The sequence below is a fragment of the Bemisia tabaci genome, unplaced genomic scaffold (genome assembly GCF_918797505.1).
Source record: "Bemisia tabaci unplaced genomic scaffold, PGI_BMITA_v3".
NCBI lineage: Eukaryota > Metazoa > Arthropoda > Insecta > Hemiptera > Aleyrodidae > Bemisia > Bemisia tabaci.
The window spans coordinates 100-18943 of NW_027311815.1; the positions used below are offsets into that span (position 1 = coordinate 100).

Below are 18844 nucleotides of genomic sequence, written 5' to 3' on the forward strand. Positions count from 1 at the left end.
AGTTACTAATTTATTATGGTACTGCTCTTCTTTTGAAACACTGGTTACAATTGTACCATAAGTCGCATCGAGGACATACTTCTCTGGCAGATCCCTATCTGAGTAGGCAAACAAAAAGCACGTATTTGGTTGCTGAAATGAGCCAGAAATAATGGTTCCTAGGGTAACCTCGAATGTTAGTGGGTACTCATATTAGGGTCCTACACGGAGAAGTGATCAACCAATCCATAAATGAACTATCCATTTTCTAATGGGTAACGCGCATTGAAGCTGGAGCGCGCAAAAACACATCTATAAGCAGAGCGTTGGAGGGATTTTAGAGGTAAATTTCTCAAAAACCTACCAATGAAACGTTGCCAAATCTCTGAAAATCCAAACATCAGAGCACCAAAATGCTGATTGAATCAATTCAAGTTTAGGAAATTGACTAATGTTCCAGGAAAAGGTAACTAACAGCAGTGGCATTGCCCATTTACACACTTGTAATTTTAAACGATGCGGATGAGGGGATAGTCCATTCTTGATGACGCAAGTACCTGCTTTGATTCTAGGTTACCCCAAGCTTGAAATAGTGGTTCCTTATTGTTAATTACAGTCCAATAGAGCGGTTGTATTATGTTAATAAATGCTTTTGTAATGATATAGCTCAACTCTGCACCCACACATTAAGTAAACTCGACTTACATCCTGCCATTTTTGGATCTTCTAATTTATATTTATAATTTTTGCTTCTGTTCTGCTCTCTAGGCAAGACTCCTGGGTTGACTTAATATGATCTCTTGCTGAGAATGCCCATCCAGGCGCCGCAGTGGACCGAATTTCTGTCTTGTCCCGTCTGCTGTCATGAATTTGATGCCCAAAACCGCCCACCCTCAATTTGGCATGCTCCCATACCATCTGCCGAACATGCCTCACCAACCTGCACCGCAAGCAGTGTCCGTTCGATCAGGTGAATTACCAACTGTCCTCAATCTCTTGTCCCATGCTCCCTCGTGCATTATTGTAAATTAATATATTTGTGACACCCAAGATGAAAATTTGGCCTGAAGTTTTTTCTTTCTTGTAATGAGTCCTTCATGCCCCGTGTCCAGGCAGTTATGCTGGTATGGACATGTGCAAAGATTGTCGGAGGAAAGGTTGCCCAAACAAATTATGGATTGGGTACCATCTGGGAAGAGGCTACAGAGACGTCTCGAAAAGGGTTGGTGGAAGGACATGGACGAAGAGATGTTGCGGTGTCAGTTGCGCGATAACCTCTGGGAGGACAGGCGTATGTGGCATTTGGGTGTCGCAGAACGCCAGAGTTTGTTGTGGGAGCGACTTTATATATATACATATATATAAAGAGACACAGTGAGTCCTACGCTGCTGTGCTAAAGGAAAACGCCGAATGAGCACTTGAATAAAGCCAAATTTCCTCTCGAAAAATATTTATTTTTGAAGGAAGTTTTGCATAATTTTCCTTGAAAATCTCAGTTATCTCAGATCAAACAAGGAACGAAATTCTGTGAAAAATAGGAAGAGGAATTCTCATAAATTCATCTGAAAATTTTAAATTGTTGAAGGAAATTTAGCAGCATCTGAAGGCTCTTACAGCGTTTATCCTTAGCATGACAGTACAGAGGGACAAAACTTTGAACCTAGTTTTCTTTGTTCCAAATCCATGTCACGTAGCTCCTTTTGAATACTTGCCTTCAAAATAACTTTCATAATCAAGGATATAATTTTAATCAAAGATTGATATAATAATTAGGAATAATGAGGAATTAGCATTTCCTCTGGTGAATGCAAGAAATGGTAGTAAAAGAAGACTATCAATTATCTTTTCGAAAATCTAATGTGTTCCTGTTGTTCTATCCATTCAGATTGCTGTCAACGCCAACATCGAAGACTTACCCGTCAACACTGCAATTCTGCAACTGGGTGGTGCTGACATCTCAGAATGTGATCCATGCGTAAAGAAATTATCTGGAGAGGATCTAAAGTACTATCTTGCAGCCAAAAAATGTGTGGAGGAGTTGGCAGTTTATTTGAAACCATTCTGTTATGGTATGAATTTTTTTTATTTTTCCGAAAATGTCTGTCTTAATCAGGAAATTATTACTTCTTTTATGGGCCCAGCAAGTGCCCGCGAAAATCTTGCTAACCTATTTACTGCAATGCATTGACTATAATGAAGTATACAAAACATATTGAAAACTAAAATTTTACATCAGAAAAATTTCTAAACGAATTAATAAAAAGAAATGAGGGGCTCCTAACAGCCTCATGTGATCCAAAAAAAATTGCGGATCCAACATTTCATGGACCTGGAAATATTCTTTTGTACTTTTTTGTAACATTTCATCAAGGATTTCAAGTAGTTTCTAACAAGGAGGCATAACTCTATTTCAAAGTCAACTCCAGAAAGCATGGCATTTTATACTCTTAAAAAGCATTTACACCCTTCTGCCAGAAGAGGAATGTTTTTCAGTTTGTGTATAGTCTCTAAGTAGAGCAACGTTTCACCTTTCTTTGCTCTTTGTAAATAATTGGTAGTGATGATAGGTGTATGTTATCCACACCACAAGCCTCTCTTGGAATGAAAGACCACTGTCGCAACATTCGACCCTTGTGTTTTGAAACAAATTTATCTGTGGTTTGACGGAAAATCCAATGAAGTCCAATACAGTCATAGAAGGAAAATACATTTTAAGAGCATACTGATGGACGAAGTGTGAAACCAAGTACTTATCTACGTTTGCAATGTTGCAGACTTCCTGTCATCCTGCATTTTGTCTGGAAAATTACTGAACATACTTTTTTGAAAACTTCCTCAATTTTCTTCCCTGCCAGTAGAATATTCTGTTTAAAGTTCAAGCTACATAGTTGGCTTGCTTCTCTTCGAAAAAATAAAAGGGAGCTAAAATCATGAGACACTACAATGCAGATACGATTTTTTGCTCTTTACCCATTTATATACAACTAGGGGGCTGCGGCCCAACCTCCCAGAGGCGCTTCGCTTCTCTAATGTGGAGATATTGTTAGATCATTAAGAACATTAAGAGTTGGGGAAAACCCAGTTTGGAGATGGCAGGAAGCATGTGAGCGTGCGCGGCTGGAAGGGAGTGGGAGTGAAGGAGAAACCGGTTTGTGACATTCTTAGCGTGACACCCTCAGCGTGAAACGGCACCCTTATGAGTTTACACTATAGAGTAAGATTCATGTACAACAAATACTGTTACAACGTTTGACCCATTCATTTGATATCTCTGTTCTTATAAAAATAAAATACACCTCTCTGTAATCGTCAAGCAATTACCTACTCTAAATTTCTTTTCGCAGGGAACAACACTACTTGTGGGACGCTCTCTCGACCAATGCAGCGGAAGCTGGTTGCTCTCATCAGCTGTCAGCTCTTGTTGCAAGATGGGCGTGTCAGGGCATTGCGGGCAGCACGCTCGATTGGAGAACGCTCAGTTACAGACCTCATCTTACAGCATCAAAATCCGCAGCAGCTGTCAGCTAATTTGTGGGCGGCTGTCAGAGCCAGAGGATGCCAGTTCCTTGGACCAGGTGTGTATTCCCTCTTACTCTTGGCATTGTTATGTTGAGCGTTATTGTATTGGTGTCCTCCAGTGCATCGTATGCACTGTCATTCTGTGACGTCACGCATATGGGCTTCTTAAGATGGGCAAATGTTTTCCCATATAATTTTGGTCTGTATGCGGTCAGTGCTGGTATAGGGAAAGTCCACACGGCACGGATATATCAGCATGCTTGGGATCACTGTATTGTATTGTCATCACTTACAAGGTTTTTCTCTCTTAAGGAATTGGAAATGGGAACAATTGTGGTTTGTTAAAAACTTATGTCGAAACATGAAATAAAATGACTTAACTCTTTTCATATAAGGTGTGCAAGGTTTTCTTTATGCTGATCATTCATTTTTTACTAATTTCTAAGCTCATTTATTTAAAAATTACAAGTCCATTACAGTGAAAAGCTCTATTTCCATTACTTCATTTCTGTTCACAAGCAGTATATTGACTAACCTTTTAAACCCACTGGAAAGATGCATGGATGTGAAGGCTTTTTACTGCAAATTACTTTCCTTTCAAGCCCAAAAAACATCTTCATTGAAAATAATTCAGGAAGAAAGTAATTTTTAAAGTGAGAACAAGAATGATAGCTATACTGCCGTGCTTAGGAAAAACGCCATATGAACCTTCAGGTGTTGCCAAATTTCCTTTGACAAAACACGAACTTCCTGGTAAACTTATGAATATTTTCCTTCCAATTTTTCAGATTATTTTCTTCGCATTTTCACCTTAAGCCCCTGAAAATTTCAAGAAAAAGTATTCATAGTTTTCCTTAAAAATAAACATATTATCGAAGGAAATTTGGCAACTCAAACGTTCATACAACGTTCTTCCTTAGCATGGCAGTTTAGCAGAATAAGGTTTTTAAAATTACCAAATTATAAATGCTCATAAGGTGACAAAGTGGGTAGTGTTTCAGTCGAGTGACTATTTTCAAGAGACCTGATGAATTTAATATTTCCTAAATCACATTTTAAATATCAATAAATACCGGTATAGATTTTCAGCTCTCGAGCTACAGTTTCCCTTCGAATAAGGACTAAAATTTTCCTTTTTTTTTTCTTTATTCAATTTTGCAGCAATGCAAGAAGAAGTGCTGCGTTTAGTCCTACTTGCACTGGAAGATGGCTCAGCACTCTCACGGAAGGTCCTAGTGATGTTCGTCGTGCAAAGACTGGAGCCCCATTTTCCGCAAGCCTCCAAAACATCGATTGGGCATGTGGTGCAACTACTGTACCGAGCATCTTGCTTCAAGGTCTCGAAACGCGATGGGGATTCCTCCCTCATGCAGCTCAAAGATGAGTTCCGGACTTATGACGCTCTGCGGCGGGAGCACGATGCTCAAATTGTGGAGATCGCCACCGAAGCTGGCCTTCGAATTGCCCCGGACCAGTGGTCAGCTTTACTGTACGGCGATGCGGCGCACAAATCCCATATGCAGAGCATCATTGATAAACTTCAGTCTCCTCAGTCATTTGTCCAGGTACTTTTTCTTACTTTTTAATGGAAATCTTCCAAGTTCCTAAAGTGGGATTACGTCCCCCCCCCCCTCCTGAAGTATGCACTACATTAATTGAATTGAATTTTGCAAAAAGGTACAAAGAGCAATCTAATTTTGCTAAGATTGCATAACTTTTTTTACCTTGCAAATATAAACTGATCATACATCCTAAAGTGCACTGGTATCTCAATTTTAATCGCCTTGTATATCTATTTCTGAGAAAAAAAAAAAAACCTCCAGCAATGTCTATGTATCAACACTTCTTTCATTTTGGTTTCAGTCGGTTCAAGAGCTGATAATTGCGCTGCAACGAACAGGTGACCCAGGGAACTTATCTTCCCTGCGGCCGCATCTTCAAGTTTTGGCATCCCTTGACCCTAGCCCTGAGAACAACTCTTGTGAATGGAGCGTGCTGTGCAGTGCTCTGGAAAGCACGCTGGCGTCGTAGCCGGGCTGTCGGAATTTGTTCGTAACCACGGAAACCGGAAGGCAAATGAGCAGCAGGCCTCGCCAGCAGCTGTTCACGCCGGCAAGTACAAAGTGAGCCTGTGTCGGGATCTATCCCTTCGTGGCTCATGTCCGAGAGGCGATAACTGTACGTTTGCGCACTCAGAGGATGAGCTTGACAAGTGAGTGAAATTTCATGTTTATGTGACAATAGCTCAATACGCTTGTAGTTGTCATATTGAATAAAGTAGGGTTGCCACAGTCAGGAAAACCAGGAAATGTCAGTGTCGGAATAAAAGAGTTTTTACTAAAATTGCTTCGGCACCAGTTGATTTTGCGTCAGATTCAACAAACTGTCGAGGGATAAGTGTTGAGGAAAAACTCGTGAGTTCTTGATTTAACTTGTATTGAAAAACTTTTTTTAAAGAAATCACAGTTTCACAAAGGTAGAAAGTCAGAAGTCATACAAGAAGCACCGTAAAAGAGAGAGAATGGCACGACTATAGTCTTGCTGACGTCACGGGTAGTGAGACAACAAGCCTACGCGTGATTGGTTGGCTATAGTCTATGTAGGTATCAGCTGCAAGTCTAGTAATTAAATTTATTGGTGTTTATTGAAGATGGTTGGAGAATAAAGACTAAAAGTTAAAAAGTGGACTGGATCCAACCATCCCAAATAAGACTAGTGAGAGTTAAATGAAAATTTTAAAATATGAGGGAAAAATATGAGAAGGTGTTGACAGTCAGGGACTTTTAAGAAGTCAGGGAAAACCGGGAAATGTCAGGAAAAATGACAAAAATGTTACGGAAAATTTAATGGGCTTGAGGTTTCAAACGACAAATTTTGCCCAAAAACTATTTCCAGTTATGCCTTCTTAACCATCCGTCACATCTTCAATTGTCAGGGAATTCCACCAAAATGTGTCAGGGAAATCAGGGAAATGTCAGGGAATTTCATTTTCTAAATTCTGTGGCAACCCTGATAAAAGATAAAGAGAAAAAAAGATGTGACTCGGTGGGAAGGAACCTTAGAGTGTGGATGGAAATGCTTTGGATTAAATCAGTGAAGTCAGTTAGGTCAAGTCAGGTTAAAAAATTAGAAATTTATTTAATGATTAAAAACACTTGCCAGTATCCCAATAAAACAAGTTGCAAGCAGTTTTGTTCATTTTAGTAAAGACAGGGCACGAAATAGGTCCCTAGCCAAGGTATGATAAATAGCTTTGGGCAACATATTTCTTCGAAATTTCAGGAGGAAAATTAATCACACAACGATGAATTTGGAAATCAACTTCTAAACAAGAAAGCAGCGTTTACAATCAATATTTGTCAAAAAGCAAAAATACCAATGAAGTCATTCGTTTAATGTTACTTCCATTTGGTCTGTGTTTAAAATATTTGTTGATATCTTGTTCAGGAGTCGATTGAAAAAATTTCCGTTTTATGCATTGTTTTCTGCGTAAGATTTGAAAAATATAAGTGAATTTTCTTCAACAACGTTCTTTTCTAGTTCGGACCTTGTCCAGTGGTCCATTGTATAATAATACGATAATATTAGTTATTCTTACCTACAAGCCTTTTTCTCAAGAGCAAATAACCTTTTTCAATGAAAATGGGGTTTTTTTTTCAGCTTTTTTTCAGCACTCTCAGTTATGTGTTGAAGCATTGAGGGAATGGAGGTAGGCTAATCTCATGTAATTTGATAGAGGGGGTCAAAAAGTCACTTAAAATGCATAATCCCAATGTATTATCCTTTGACTTTGGTTCGTTCAAATATTTAGGATCCTTGCTACTTTAAATAGTTATCGAAGTATGAGCGCAGTATTGATATTTTGCTCTTTTTTTCAACAGGTATAGGACAAAACACAAAAAACCATTCTACGAAGCTCTGGGGGCGCTAAAGATGAAGACTTTGGTATTAATAATTTCTCTTTTAGTAATGAAGGTAAGGTGACTCGGAAACTTAGTATGAAAGAAAATATTTTTTAACTTTTGATTTTTAGTATTTTTGTGGTAGAATGTTCACCAAATGACTCTAATCTTTGCCCTCAAAACTTTCCTAAAAATAACCTAGTAGATCAGTATTTCTTAGAAAGTATTTTCTTCTTAGAAATACTGTTCGGAATAAAGAAAGAGAAAGGGATTCAAAGAGTATCAATTTTATTCTTGAGAATTTTTAATAATTCTGAGGCCTTATCCACACGAGCGCGGTTCGCAGAACTTAGTTCCAGGAACTTATTCCTCCAAAACCTGGAACTTCCTCCATACTCCGAGCTTCTACATATGTTTCTTTTGTTGTGAATTTGTTTGTTTTTGTTTTTTACGTCCTTTACATGTTTTGACATTTATTTTTGTTACTTTGGCGGCCGTAATAAGCTATTATTTTGCAGTAATTGTATAGTTTAATTGAAGTTCCGGTTCCAGTTCGGGCGAACTTGTGTGGACAGCATGCCTCATTTTAAGGAACAAGTTCCGGGAACTGAGCAGTTTGTCGAATAAGTTCCTCGAACGACGCTCATGTGGACAGGGCCCAATATCAATCGGAATTTTTTTTTTTTTGTATTTTTTAACCGATACCCAACTCCAGGAATTTAGTTAAATTTTAACCTTCTCATTTTTTGATGGGCTTTCCCTTTTCAAAAGCCCAGTCCCCCCCCCCCCCAATTGTTCAAAGTGATGATTTTTTTCCTCTCTTTCTTTCTTTCTTTCTTTCTTGTAAAAATTGCTACAATTCTTCAAGAAATGGCAAATTTTCTTGCTGGTGCAAGCCAGCCCTCCTACTTTTGCACATGACCAATGCGACTTGCTGGTTGCATTGTCGATGTTTCTGGCCCCCCAAATTACTTTATCAAGAGAAAACGTCCAAAATAAATCTTAATAGATTAAAAGTTTTCATTTTGCCTTATTACCTCTGGCATTAAAACCTTCCTCTTATTCCAATTTGTTACAGTGGGAGGTATGATAAGGAATGAAGGGACTAATTTTGTTATGAATAATCCTCCACCTTCGGATCAACTTCCCTCATACTTATCAGAAGTTTACAGGTATGGTTCTATAATTACTCAATAATTTATTTTACTGAATTCAAAAGAGTTCAGAAAAAATCACCACCATCCTATCAGAAGCAATTTTAAATTGTTTCTACTGCAACGTCAAAGAGCTAATCTAACAGTAAGCCATTAAAAATGCTTCAAAGTTCAAAACATTGATAACGCATTGATTAAAAATGGAAAATAGCTGTTTTGTATCATACATTAAGAATAGTGTTTTATTTAGAATAGACAACTTTTATTTTCTGCTTGCAATCTTCATCACTGGAAAAATACCCCATCAAGAGAGGTATCTTTGAGATGCTTGAACCATTGATGCACAATAATTTTTATGTGGTTCTGCGCTGGAAAAAAAGTTAACATTGACTTGATTACAGGCTGATGTTAGCACCAGTAAGAAGTGTGGTTGTGCAAGACAAAGGTATGGTTCAATCAGCCTTAAATGTGATTGACTTGACCATACTTCTAGCCGGTATCAGCTAGGAACATAGTTGAAATTATTATACTTTCTTTTCTGTGTATTGAAACGCTTTGTTTCTGAACAATTGTTTGCTTATGTTAATTAAACCGATTATTTTCGAAATCACCCAAGTGCCAAACTTACGAATGCAACAAAAACAAGACAAATCGTTTTATTGGCTTGGCTTGGCTTTGTTGACAATCTTTGAATTCCAAAAAAATTGTGTTTTCTTAGAGGGCTCTTTTCAAATCAGACATGGATGATTACACCAGAAAAAACAATCTCTCTGCCACCAACATAGAGATTGGTGCTTTTGTGATTTGAAAAATAATGGGTTCAATTATTTATCATGTTTTATTTTCTAAAATTATAGATCGCAGTCGATAGTATATCTTTTTCTCTAACTGTTTGGGTTTCATTTCTCTTTCATTATCTTGTTAGATGAGGAATAGCCCTTGATTTTGTCATGTTTTTAAAACTTCAGCTATGAAGGAAATGTTCTATTTTGCAGTCATAGTGTGACCCCCACAGTGTGGTGTGTGAGCAGTCAGCCAGGGAGCAAGTATACCTGCCCCGTGTGGACTATGGAACACCAGCTCCATTAACGGAGCACTTACCAATCGAACACGCTCGCCAGCAACTTACTCGGACAAAACCAGTCATGTCCAGCTCACCAACGCCAGCTAAGGTTGATATATTTCTGCTTCTGTTTGCTCCAGTAGAATAATCCTTTGCCAGTAAATGTAAAATTAATTAAGTTTTTTCGGAGAAAGATTCTTTAAGAAATAGATTTTTTTTCTAAAAAGTTAAAATCTCTTCGGAAAGCCTGAAATTGGAAGAAGTTTGACTGAACATTGGACAGAGTGCTGCTCAGTAGCTTTCTGTTCATTCGCCATAGAGCATCCATTATACTACCGTGCGAAGGACAGGGTTGCCACAGTCAGGAAAAACCGGGAAATATCAGGAATTTAAAAAGTCAGGGAAAACCGGGAAACAATAAAAATGTCAGGGAAAATTTGTTAAATCCCCTTCATTTGCTTTCTAGATAAGGGTTTGAGGTTTTTAACAACAAATTTTGCCTGAAAACTATTTTCAATTATGCCCTCTGAACTCTGCCATCCGTCACATCTTCATTTGTCAGAGAATTTCACAAAAAATGTGTCATGGGAATTTCATTTTTCTAAATTCTGTGGCAACCCTGTAAGGAAGAACGCCATATGAGTCTGTAGATGTTGCTAAATTTTCCTATGATAGCACACAATTTTCCGGAAAATTAGTTAATTTTTTTCTGCCGATTTTCCAGACGATTTTTTTGCAATTCAATCTAAAATATCTGATTTCAAGAAAAAATATATTTTTCTCAAAAATTCATTTTTTATCCGGGAAAATTTGGCAACCCTGGAATGTTTATCTGGCATTTTTACTCAACCACCGGGTATATAACAGTCACTAAGGAGCATGTGAAAAATAATACAAAAGCCTAACCAAAAACATGAATGAAAATTGTGTATGCAAGAATCAAATGGAAATGAATTAACTAATCATTCTGCTTTTATTTTTGTTCCTCTACAGGTGCAAAAGGTCTCCTCTGAAAATTTAATGGGTCTTCAGACGCGACAGACACAACCTGTCAGTGAACAGTTTATCTCCAAATGTAGATGAAGTAATTTTAAATCATTTTTAAGCAGAGTTTCACGCACTTGAAAAATAATCAGTTGAATCAGCAGTAGTTTTAAAATCCATTCGTCACATCATGAATGTGTTTAAGCACTCAGAGTGAATGTAACCAAATTGAAAGTTGTGACAGAGATATGAAAAGATAAAGTGTAACTTTTTTGCAGTGAACCACAAAAATAGATGACGATTCTGGATTGTTGTTTTGTTCTTTTTGTTTTGTATCAATGAATGACGAATGAACATGCTGACAAACGCTTTGTAATGCAATTGATATGCCTGTCATTACCCAATTCCTCAAAACTTCTACTCCTTCGAAACTTTCACAGTATTGAAGAAGGGTTCAAAGGCTCATACTCAGACTTCCCAATTTGGAAAACTTCATTTTATTTTTTTTAAATCAAAAGTCGTCGCAATAATATTTCAGTATTTTACTCATTTTTTTTTCTCTTTACCAGGAGAGTCCCAATATACTCCACACAAGATTTTACTGGACTTTCTCATCCGCACGACACCTGTATTACCGGTAAAAAAATTATCTCATTTATTGATCTTTTTTCCTTGTCTCTTTGGAACTATTGAAAGATCAGAAAAAATTAAGAATGGAACATTTTTCCCTCACTGAAGACTTTGAATGTGGAAAAATCAATTCACACAAATTTCCTCAGTTTTTACTGTAGCATCCCTTATCATAGGCAGTAATTCTTGTTTTAAACATTTTCTTGTGAAGCGCCTTTGAAAAGAAATAGCTTCCTAAAATTTATCAGGGAGCACTCTTTGTCTGCAAAAGTCGGAGCAAACTTTTATCAGACGAATATGAAAATAAATGAAGAAGACTCAATTACTCTTGAAATTTCACGCATTTTTTACTTTTTTTGATGGAAACTCTCTCACATAGCACAACCGACAATGGTATTTCTTAAGGGAATTAAAACCTATCTGTCCTTAAAATATTGCATTCTAATTAGCATTTCATCTCTTGCAGTACAACTTCAGGTGGTGACGATGAGTTTGTGCCGTTTGATCCTCCGATTGTAAGCAAGTATGGGCCGATCTCGCGTTCGGTGAATCCAACACAGTCATTTCATAGCATGTCGGATACTGCTACGGGTTCAACACAAGGACTGAGGAGTCCTGTTGCATCTTGGTATTTCAATCCTCCCCACGGTAAGAACTTTGTTCGATGCATTATTCAATAGAAAGTGAAGCAATGGGATTAAAAAAGTTTGTCTTTCAGAAACCAAAACAAAGTCTAGTGAGGACTGAAAAAGGTGCAAAAATCATCAAAGATTTTTCTCGAAGAGGCTCAAAGATCACAAAAAATTCACCAAAGAAGACCTTCCACAAAAACGAAATTTACTTAGTTGAGTTGTATTTTGTTCGAAACATCAAATTGTTTCTGTTTTTTTTTCTTGTTTCTTTTGCGTGATTCTGAACAACAAATTAGAAAGCTAATTCCAATTTTAGTTTAGAAAACAGCGTTGGCTTGGGCAACAAAATAAAAACAACTTGCCTCTGAGCACGTTGCAGTTGTTGTACAACAATGTTGCTGTAGGGGTTCCCAAATTTTGCTCACAAAAATAAGCCCTGCCCCCACAACACAAAACAACTTCGAAAAAAATGCAATTTTTGCTTGTTTTCCCAACATGTTGCGAGTGTTGCCTTGGAACAAAATATGGCTTTGCTCTCCAACATTTTTTGGAAAACCAAGATATATGTCAACAGTTTAATTCCTTAAAACACACCCATGCTGCTATTTAAAATTCCTTTGTTACCGCATTTCAATATTACCATTCTAATAAAAGTTTCATGTTGAAAAGCAAATTAAGTGTTTCCTTGAATTTCTCAAGGAGTTTCTTGTGGAGTCAATATTTTAAACGCAGAGAAGAAAAAAGTCATAAAATTTTCAAGAAATGATGTCCGATCACAGGGTTCCAACAGTCTGGAAAACCTAGAAAGCTAGGGAATTTATAGCAACCTGGAAAAGTCAGGGAATTTTGCAAGAAGCGTTTGCAAAAGTCAGCACCATGGAAAGGGAAAATTTAGGCGGAAGTTTTGTTAGAAAGTCAGAGAATTGGAAAATGGAGAAATTATTGAAACCCGCTAGTTTTCCCTTTGAATGTGTGATAGAAATTTTTTCCATTGCCAATAGTAGTACCTGCTTTTGTGTATTCTTCAGTATGTGTATTTGTTCAGCCTATATGCTGCCGTGTTAAGGAAAAAAGCCGTATGAACCTTCAGGAGTTGCCAAATTTCCTTTGATAAAATACGAATTTCCTGGTAAATTTATGAATATTTTCCTCTCAATTTTTCAGATAATTTAGTTCGCAATTTTACCTATATATTCTAAAAATTTAAAGAAAAATATTCATAGATTTTCTAAAAAACAAAAACTTTTTTGAAAGAAATTTGGCAACTCTCGAATGTTTATACGGCGTTCTTCCTTAAAATATACTCCATGCACATAGTGTTCCAATTTCACCGGGCGTAAAATACTAAGTGTGCCTGAAAGTGAGGATTTCGTGCCTAAAAACTCAGAGCTCTAGCCACATGTTGTGACAGAAAGACGTCAGATATAACTTGCTGCAAATTCTTGACGCAGTCATAGCCTATCACTCTCAATGCAGGTGTAGTAAGGTTTAGTTTGAGGCAGGAACGAAATTAAAAAGTATCACGCAAGCAAAAATTCATCTCAAGTTCATGTTTATTTTCATCAGGTTTGCCAGCTGCTGCGCACATCCTTCCACCACCACCAGGAGGAGTTGCTGAAAGTTACATCACAATAGGACATCACCCAATTTTTGACGCTCCTCATCTATTCATAGGAAACGTACAAGATAATTTGCCCAAAGAGTAAGTTTTCATTCATTGCATGCAATCTTTTTTTCAGTTTGTATCCCATATGGCATGTTATATTTACAAGATCACTATTATAAAATTCAATGAAAAAAAAGCTTACTCTACAGTTATTTGCAGTTTCATGACAAATTTGAACTGAAGATAGATAGTAAAATTTAGATATTATTTCTAAAGATTTCAGTTTCTAGATTCAATTTACTGGTTTTGTAACTGCCTCTGTGTATTGACAAACAATCTATTTCGGAATGATCTGGCCTGGTAGGAAGAGCTTTGTTTCCTCTATTTTTTTTTTTTTTTTTTTTTTAACATTTATACTGTGCATTAAATCAATTTAGAAACTACAGAAATGTGTATCACAGTTTGCAGCATTGCTGACTGCCTGTCACTTTCTTTTCAAAGAAGAAAACCACAAAATGATGCTTTTTAGAAGAAAAAAAAATTACCTTCTTTAGTTGAGGAATATTCTGTAAAAATTACAAGTCATAACCTTGGTTTGGTCATTTTTAAAAATTAAAATAGGAGCAGAGAGTTTGACCAAAATGGAGGTACGCATTTCTGTAGTTCCACCATTGAAATATTGGTTTATGATCACCTCCTTTTTCCAAACCACACACAATATAGAACTGTTATCAAATGGTGAGTGCATGTCAAAGGACGATCTCCAGACCTTGCTCATAAAAATGATACGCAATGTCAATAGTATACTGTGTCTTAGTTTTGATCAACTTATTTTGTGTTTCAGTTTGAGAGTCGAATCACAGAAAGTCAAGAATCAGCTCCGCAACCTAGAAAAAATGATCACAGATTTAAAAGTAAGTGTGTTGAATCTCTTGCTTTCCAAAGCTCAACTTTAAGATATTCCAATTATTACGCCCTGAAGAAAAGGATTTCTTTCCTTAAAATATGTCTGTGGAGTATCAAAGTACAAAAAAAGTATTGCTCTGTATTTTATGAGGGTTTCCCTGTCAATAGAGCTCTGCAGAGGGCTTTTTCATGCATTTTCTTGCAAAACCATCGTGACCCCTGATCCTGTTCTTGGCACCATTGCAGAGGGCTTTTTCATGAATTTTCTCGCAAAACCATCGTGACTCTGTTCTTGGCACCATGGCATTTTTAGGGTTTCTAACAGTTTAAGGAACCTAGAAAGTCAGGGCATATACGGTGACTGGAAAGAGTCAAAGAATTTTAAGAGAAGTGTGTCGACTCAGCAACTTCAGCTGATGCCATTAGAGACAGCGCAAACAATTTTCGAGTGACTTTTCCCGTTCGTAATTTGAATCTGAATGCTGGTAAGAAAGTATCGGAGTATCATTCTCTGAAGCCCATCAACAGATAATTTGCAGGTGTCTGAAATTTGATGAATTTCGTGTTTAAGTGGAAGCTACTGGGTGAACTGAACACGAGAATACCCTTGGTTCATTAATTGAACAATTATGGGAGAAGATATGATAAAATTATCTAATCTGCTAAAATACATGTGTTTAAATGGGAAATGCTGCCAGATGACGTCACTAGGCGGTGCATTTTCTCACTTTTAAATCTATTTTTATACCATTTCCCATAACAGAAAAAAATTATATAAAATACTGTGATCTCAGCTCTTTAAGCACTTTCGGATGAAGCAATAAAACATTTACATGCAAATTCTCCACTGTGTTGAATCAGTGAAAGCTGGGCTCACAATGATCCATTATCTAGGAATGAATCAATTTATCATTAACTGACAAATTTTGAAACAATTGCAGCTAGCTACACAAGGAGGAGCCATGAATGATCGAGAGACGCTCAATCAAGAGCTTCAATTAATTGAACAAGGAATCAAGGAAAAAGAGAAAGAATTAAGACTGGTGAGTTTTTACGTCATGTACAAAACTTTCTTCCAGAGTAAGGGAAAGACCAAGCTAGCAAAAAGTACAATAATTTTAATGCGCATATCTGTTTGGATTGCTATGTATTTTTAACTTTTGCCCATTTCTGAGAAAGATTTTTTTAGTCGACAAAAATTTCAAATATGCCCTCTTAAAATTTTCTGCTATGAGGCCTGCGGGCTGATTGTTGAAACTGATAGACATAGCAATAGACAAAGAAAACGGAAAGGATATGGAGGGATCCTATCGGTGGAAGCGGGTGGTTGTAATGGACAAAAGACACAGGTAATAGACAAACTAACGGCAACCCACAAGAGACCCGATAGTTTGTCTATCATTTAACCCCTTAGTCTATAAGGACCACCCATTTCAACCAACAGGATTGCTCCATACTCCCTAAGTCTTCTTCGTCTATCGCGTTGTCTATCAATTTCAACAAACAGCCCGCTGGCCGATGTAATGCCCATTTTCTTGAAGATTTTCTCAGATTGATTTTGATAACAACACATTAAAACCCTTAAGAGCCGTTTGTTAACTAGTGCATTGATAGAAACATTTCCTCATCTCCCTCATGAAAGAACAGAACAACCTTTCAGTGTTGCCAAAGTTCCCCTCGCAAATTCCATTTTTATCAGGGGAATCTTGGGCATTTCTAACCAAAAATTCCACCGATTTATCTTCAGATCTCATGCAAAAATCAGAAAAAATTTGAAGAGAAATTGCACAGATGTATTCTTGTAAAAAATTGAATTCTTTGAGGTAATTTTGCAACCTTGGAAGGGAGTTACCTTCCTTCGTGCAGAAAACTATGTATTTTCCGAAGAAACTGAAACTAAAACATTAATGGGGTTATGCAAACATCCATTTTATCTGATGAAAGCAGAATTTTTCTCATCCTTTTTTGGTATTTTACAAACTTCAGGGACACTTTAGCGTCCAAAGCTTTTTTCTGCATTCATCCCCGAAAAAAATTTTCAATTATAAACCGCTCGACTTTTTATTTTCAGAACAAGTACGTATCAAGTGCTTGTGGCTTTACTAGTCATGCTTGGCAGGAAAATGCTATATCCCCTTCAAATTTTCTCAGGGACGATGTAAGTATTCTGCTCTTTCATCCTAGAGCGTATTCTCCTTGTAAAATAGATTAAGAGACTACCAACACTTACGTCAGCTTGCAATCAGATGACACCTGAACAGTATTTCTAAGTTTATTCAGTCCATTAAATTGGGGGAAAAGTGCCGTAAGAGCTTTTTCCAGGAAAAAAAATCCGTGCTAAAAACGGTAGAGGATTCTTTTTTCCAAACCTTCATAACTTTATCAATTTTAAAGTGAACCAAATAAACTTAGTACCTATTGATAGAAAATAAGCAATCAAATACACAATTGAACTTACATTAAATCGTAAAATATGCTCCTTTTAAGCTCCTCTCTGTTAAGTAAGATCATTTGTATGGCCAGAGTGGAACTCTCTCAATTTTGGATTTTGTTACACTCAAGATAAACCTGGTTCCTCCCCCCCCCCCCCCCCCCCCACTTTCTTCCTTCAAAAGAATTGAAGCAGTTTGAAAAAATGCCCAGCACACCTAGTAATTTTATTGATCAAAGAAATTTTACCCATCTCCGACTGATGAGACTGAATTTGAAGAGAGCGTAGTTATGAGTATTTAGGTGCGGTGTCAAGAATTAAGGAGCATTCCGGAAGAAGGGCACATACGCGTATGTGCCTTTTTCTGGAAATGGCAGAAATGGATTCTTCGCATCCTCATGTACCAATGTCCCGAATTTAAGCTTAATTAATCAATTTTTGAAGCTCAGAGACCTAGTTTTGTGAGGCTAAGTCAGGGGTCACAGGCGTATTTCATCTATTTGCCTCTGGATACGGTTGCCGCGACGTTGAGGAGATAGCGCGCAGGCAGGCAGGCAGGTGATGGGTACTGATGAGAATCCCTCACTACAGATGCATCGCACTGAATCAATGCAATATCATCCAGTTGCAGTGATTGTCAACGCGTTGCACCGGTCGCACGTGAATTTTTGTAATTATAAGTAATTCAATTTTTAATGGTCTCTTGTGAGTTTGAATTTTTTGAGTTTTTTGCTTGTTTCGTTGTCTTTTTTATTAATATTGATCGAAGATGATCCACCCGCGCTTCGCAATCGAAATTATTATTTATTAATTAATCGGAAGCATTTGTTCTTGTTTAGAAACTAGTTAAAGTCTCGAAAATTCAGCTTTAAAAGCCAAAACCTATAACCACCAGAAAATTTCCAAAAAAAAACCACCATTTCCGGAAAAAGGGCACATAACGGAAAATTTTAAAAAAGTCCCTCCACAACACTGAAAAAAGTTTTACTAGTGGTCGTTATTCATTCTAGGGTATGAGTGCCCCAGTTCGGATGTATGTCATCATCAGTGCCCTGAAAGTAAGAATGAAAACTTCAAATACTTTTCTCTCACAATGCGTTTTTTTCGGCATGTGCCCTTTTTCCGGAAAGCTCCTCAATAGGACTACATTTTGCAATAGGAAACCACAATCTCCAGCTCAGCTTAGAAACAACGTATGTACTAATAATGACCCTATGCACATATGTGCTTTTACGGATGAGCCAGAAGTTGTAGTTCCTAATCGTACTAAATGAAGTCTGAAGTCGGTTCAACCTAGGTATTTTGATCTGTTTCTCAAATGGCTGATTTTGGTTTGATTTCACAGGAAGATACGTATGAGAAAGGGATCGCAGATGACATGAGGGAGCTAGAGCTTCGATGGGCTTTTGAACTTGAGGAACAGGAAAAACAGTGGACGCACCAGGAACCTTCATCCACAAAAAAGTAGCACCTTGTAAGTCATTAGTTTCTTTTTTTCACTTCTTGGTTGCTTCTTGAAAATGAAACTACTCAAGCATAGTTTCTGATTGTGGTATTTCAAAATTTCTACCCCTACCTTATTTTTAAAGAGAATGTTGAGCAAACTTTTGGATGAAAGGAGAGTTATCGATAGGGCTGTGCGAATACTCAAATTTCGAGCCGAGTATCGAGTACCCGACTTGGCTCAAAAGTTAGGTTAGGCTCAAGGGAGGACTCGACCTGGCGCCATAGAGTACATAGAGTTGTAATGTAAATGGGAGAGCTGGTGCCATGTGCTCCTCAACGAGTTCCGAGCCCGGTATGCGCCGAGTTTGGGTCACTTCGATACATGTTCGATCCAAAATGGCGGTGTGGAATACGTGGTGATTCCTATCTTCTTTGTTTACATCGGACGGCCGGGTACCTGTGTATCGCAAACAATCGATTATGTTTCGAAAAAGTGACCCAGTGCCACACAGGAGTCTCCGAATTCGGAAACTGGAAAATGCTTAAAAGTGGCGACAGCTCACCCACTTACATTACGACTCTGTGTATCCT

At 37.5% G+C, this 18844-nt stretch overlaps 1 protein-coding gene across 1 annotated transcript; it reads left to right on the forward strand.

Moving 5' to 3' along the window:
• Positions 1–736: 736 nt before the first annotated feature.
• LOC140225964 (roquin-1-like) lies at positions 737–18275 on the forward strand. Its single transcript, XM_072306007.1, is given in 15 exon segments — positions 737–870; positions 873–949; positions 1866–2049; positions 3325–3555; positions 4661–5064; positions 5363–5513; positions 5516–5711; positions 7381–7474; positions 11172–11239; positions 11699–11880; positions 13431–13566; positions 14315–14384; positions 15318–15419; positions 16448–16534; positions 18153–18275. Coding segments are annotated over 15 exon segments (2187 nt in total). The 5' UTR covers positions 737–788.
• The last annotated feature ends 569 nt before the right edge of the window (positions 18276–18844 follow it).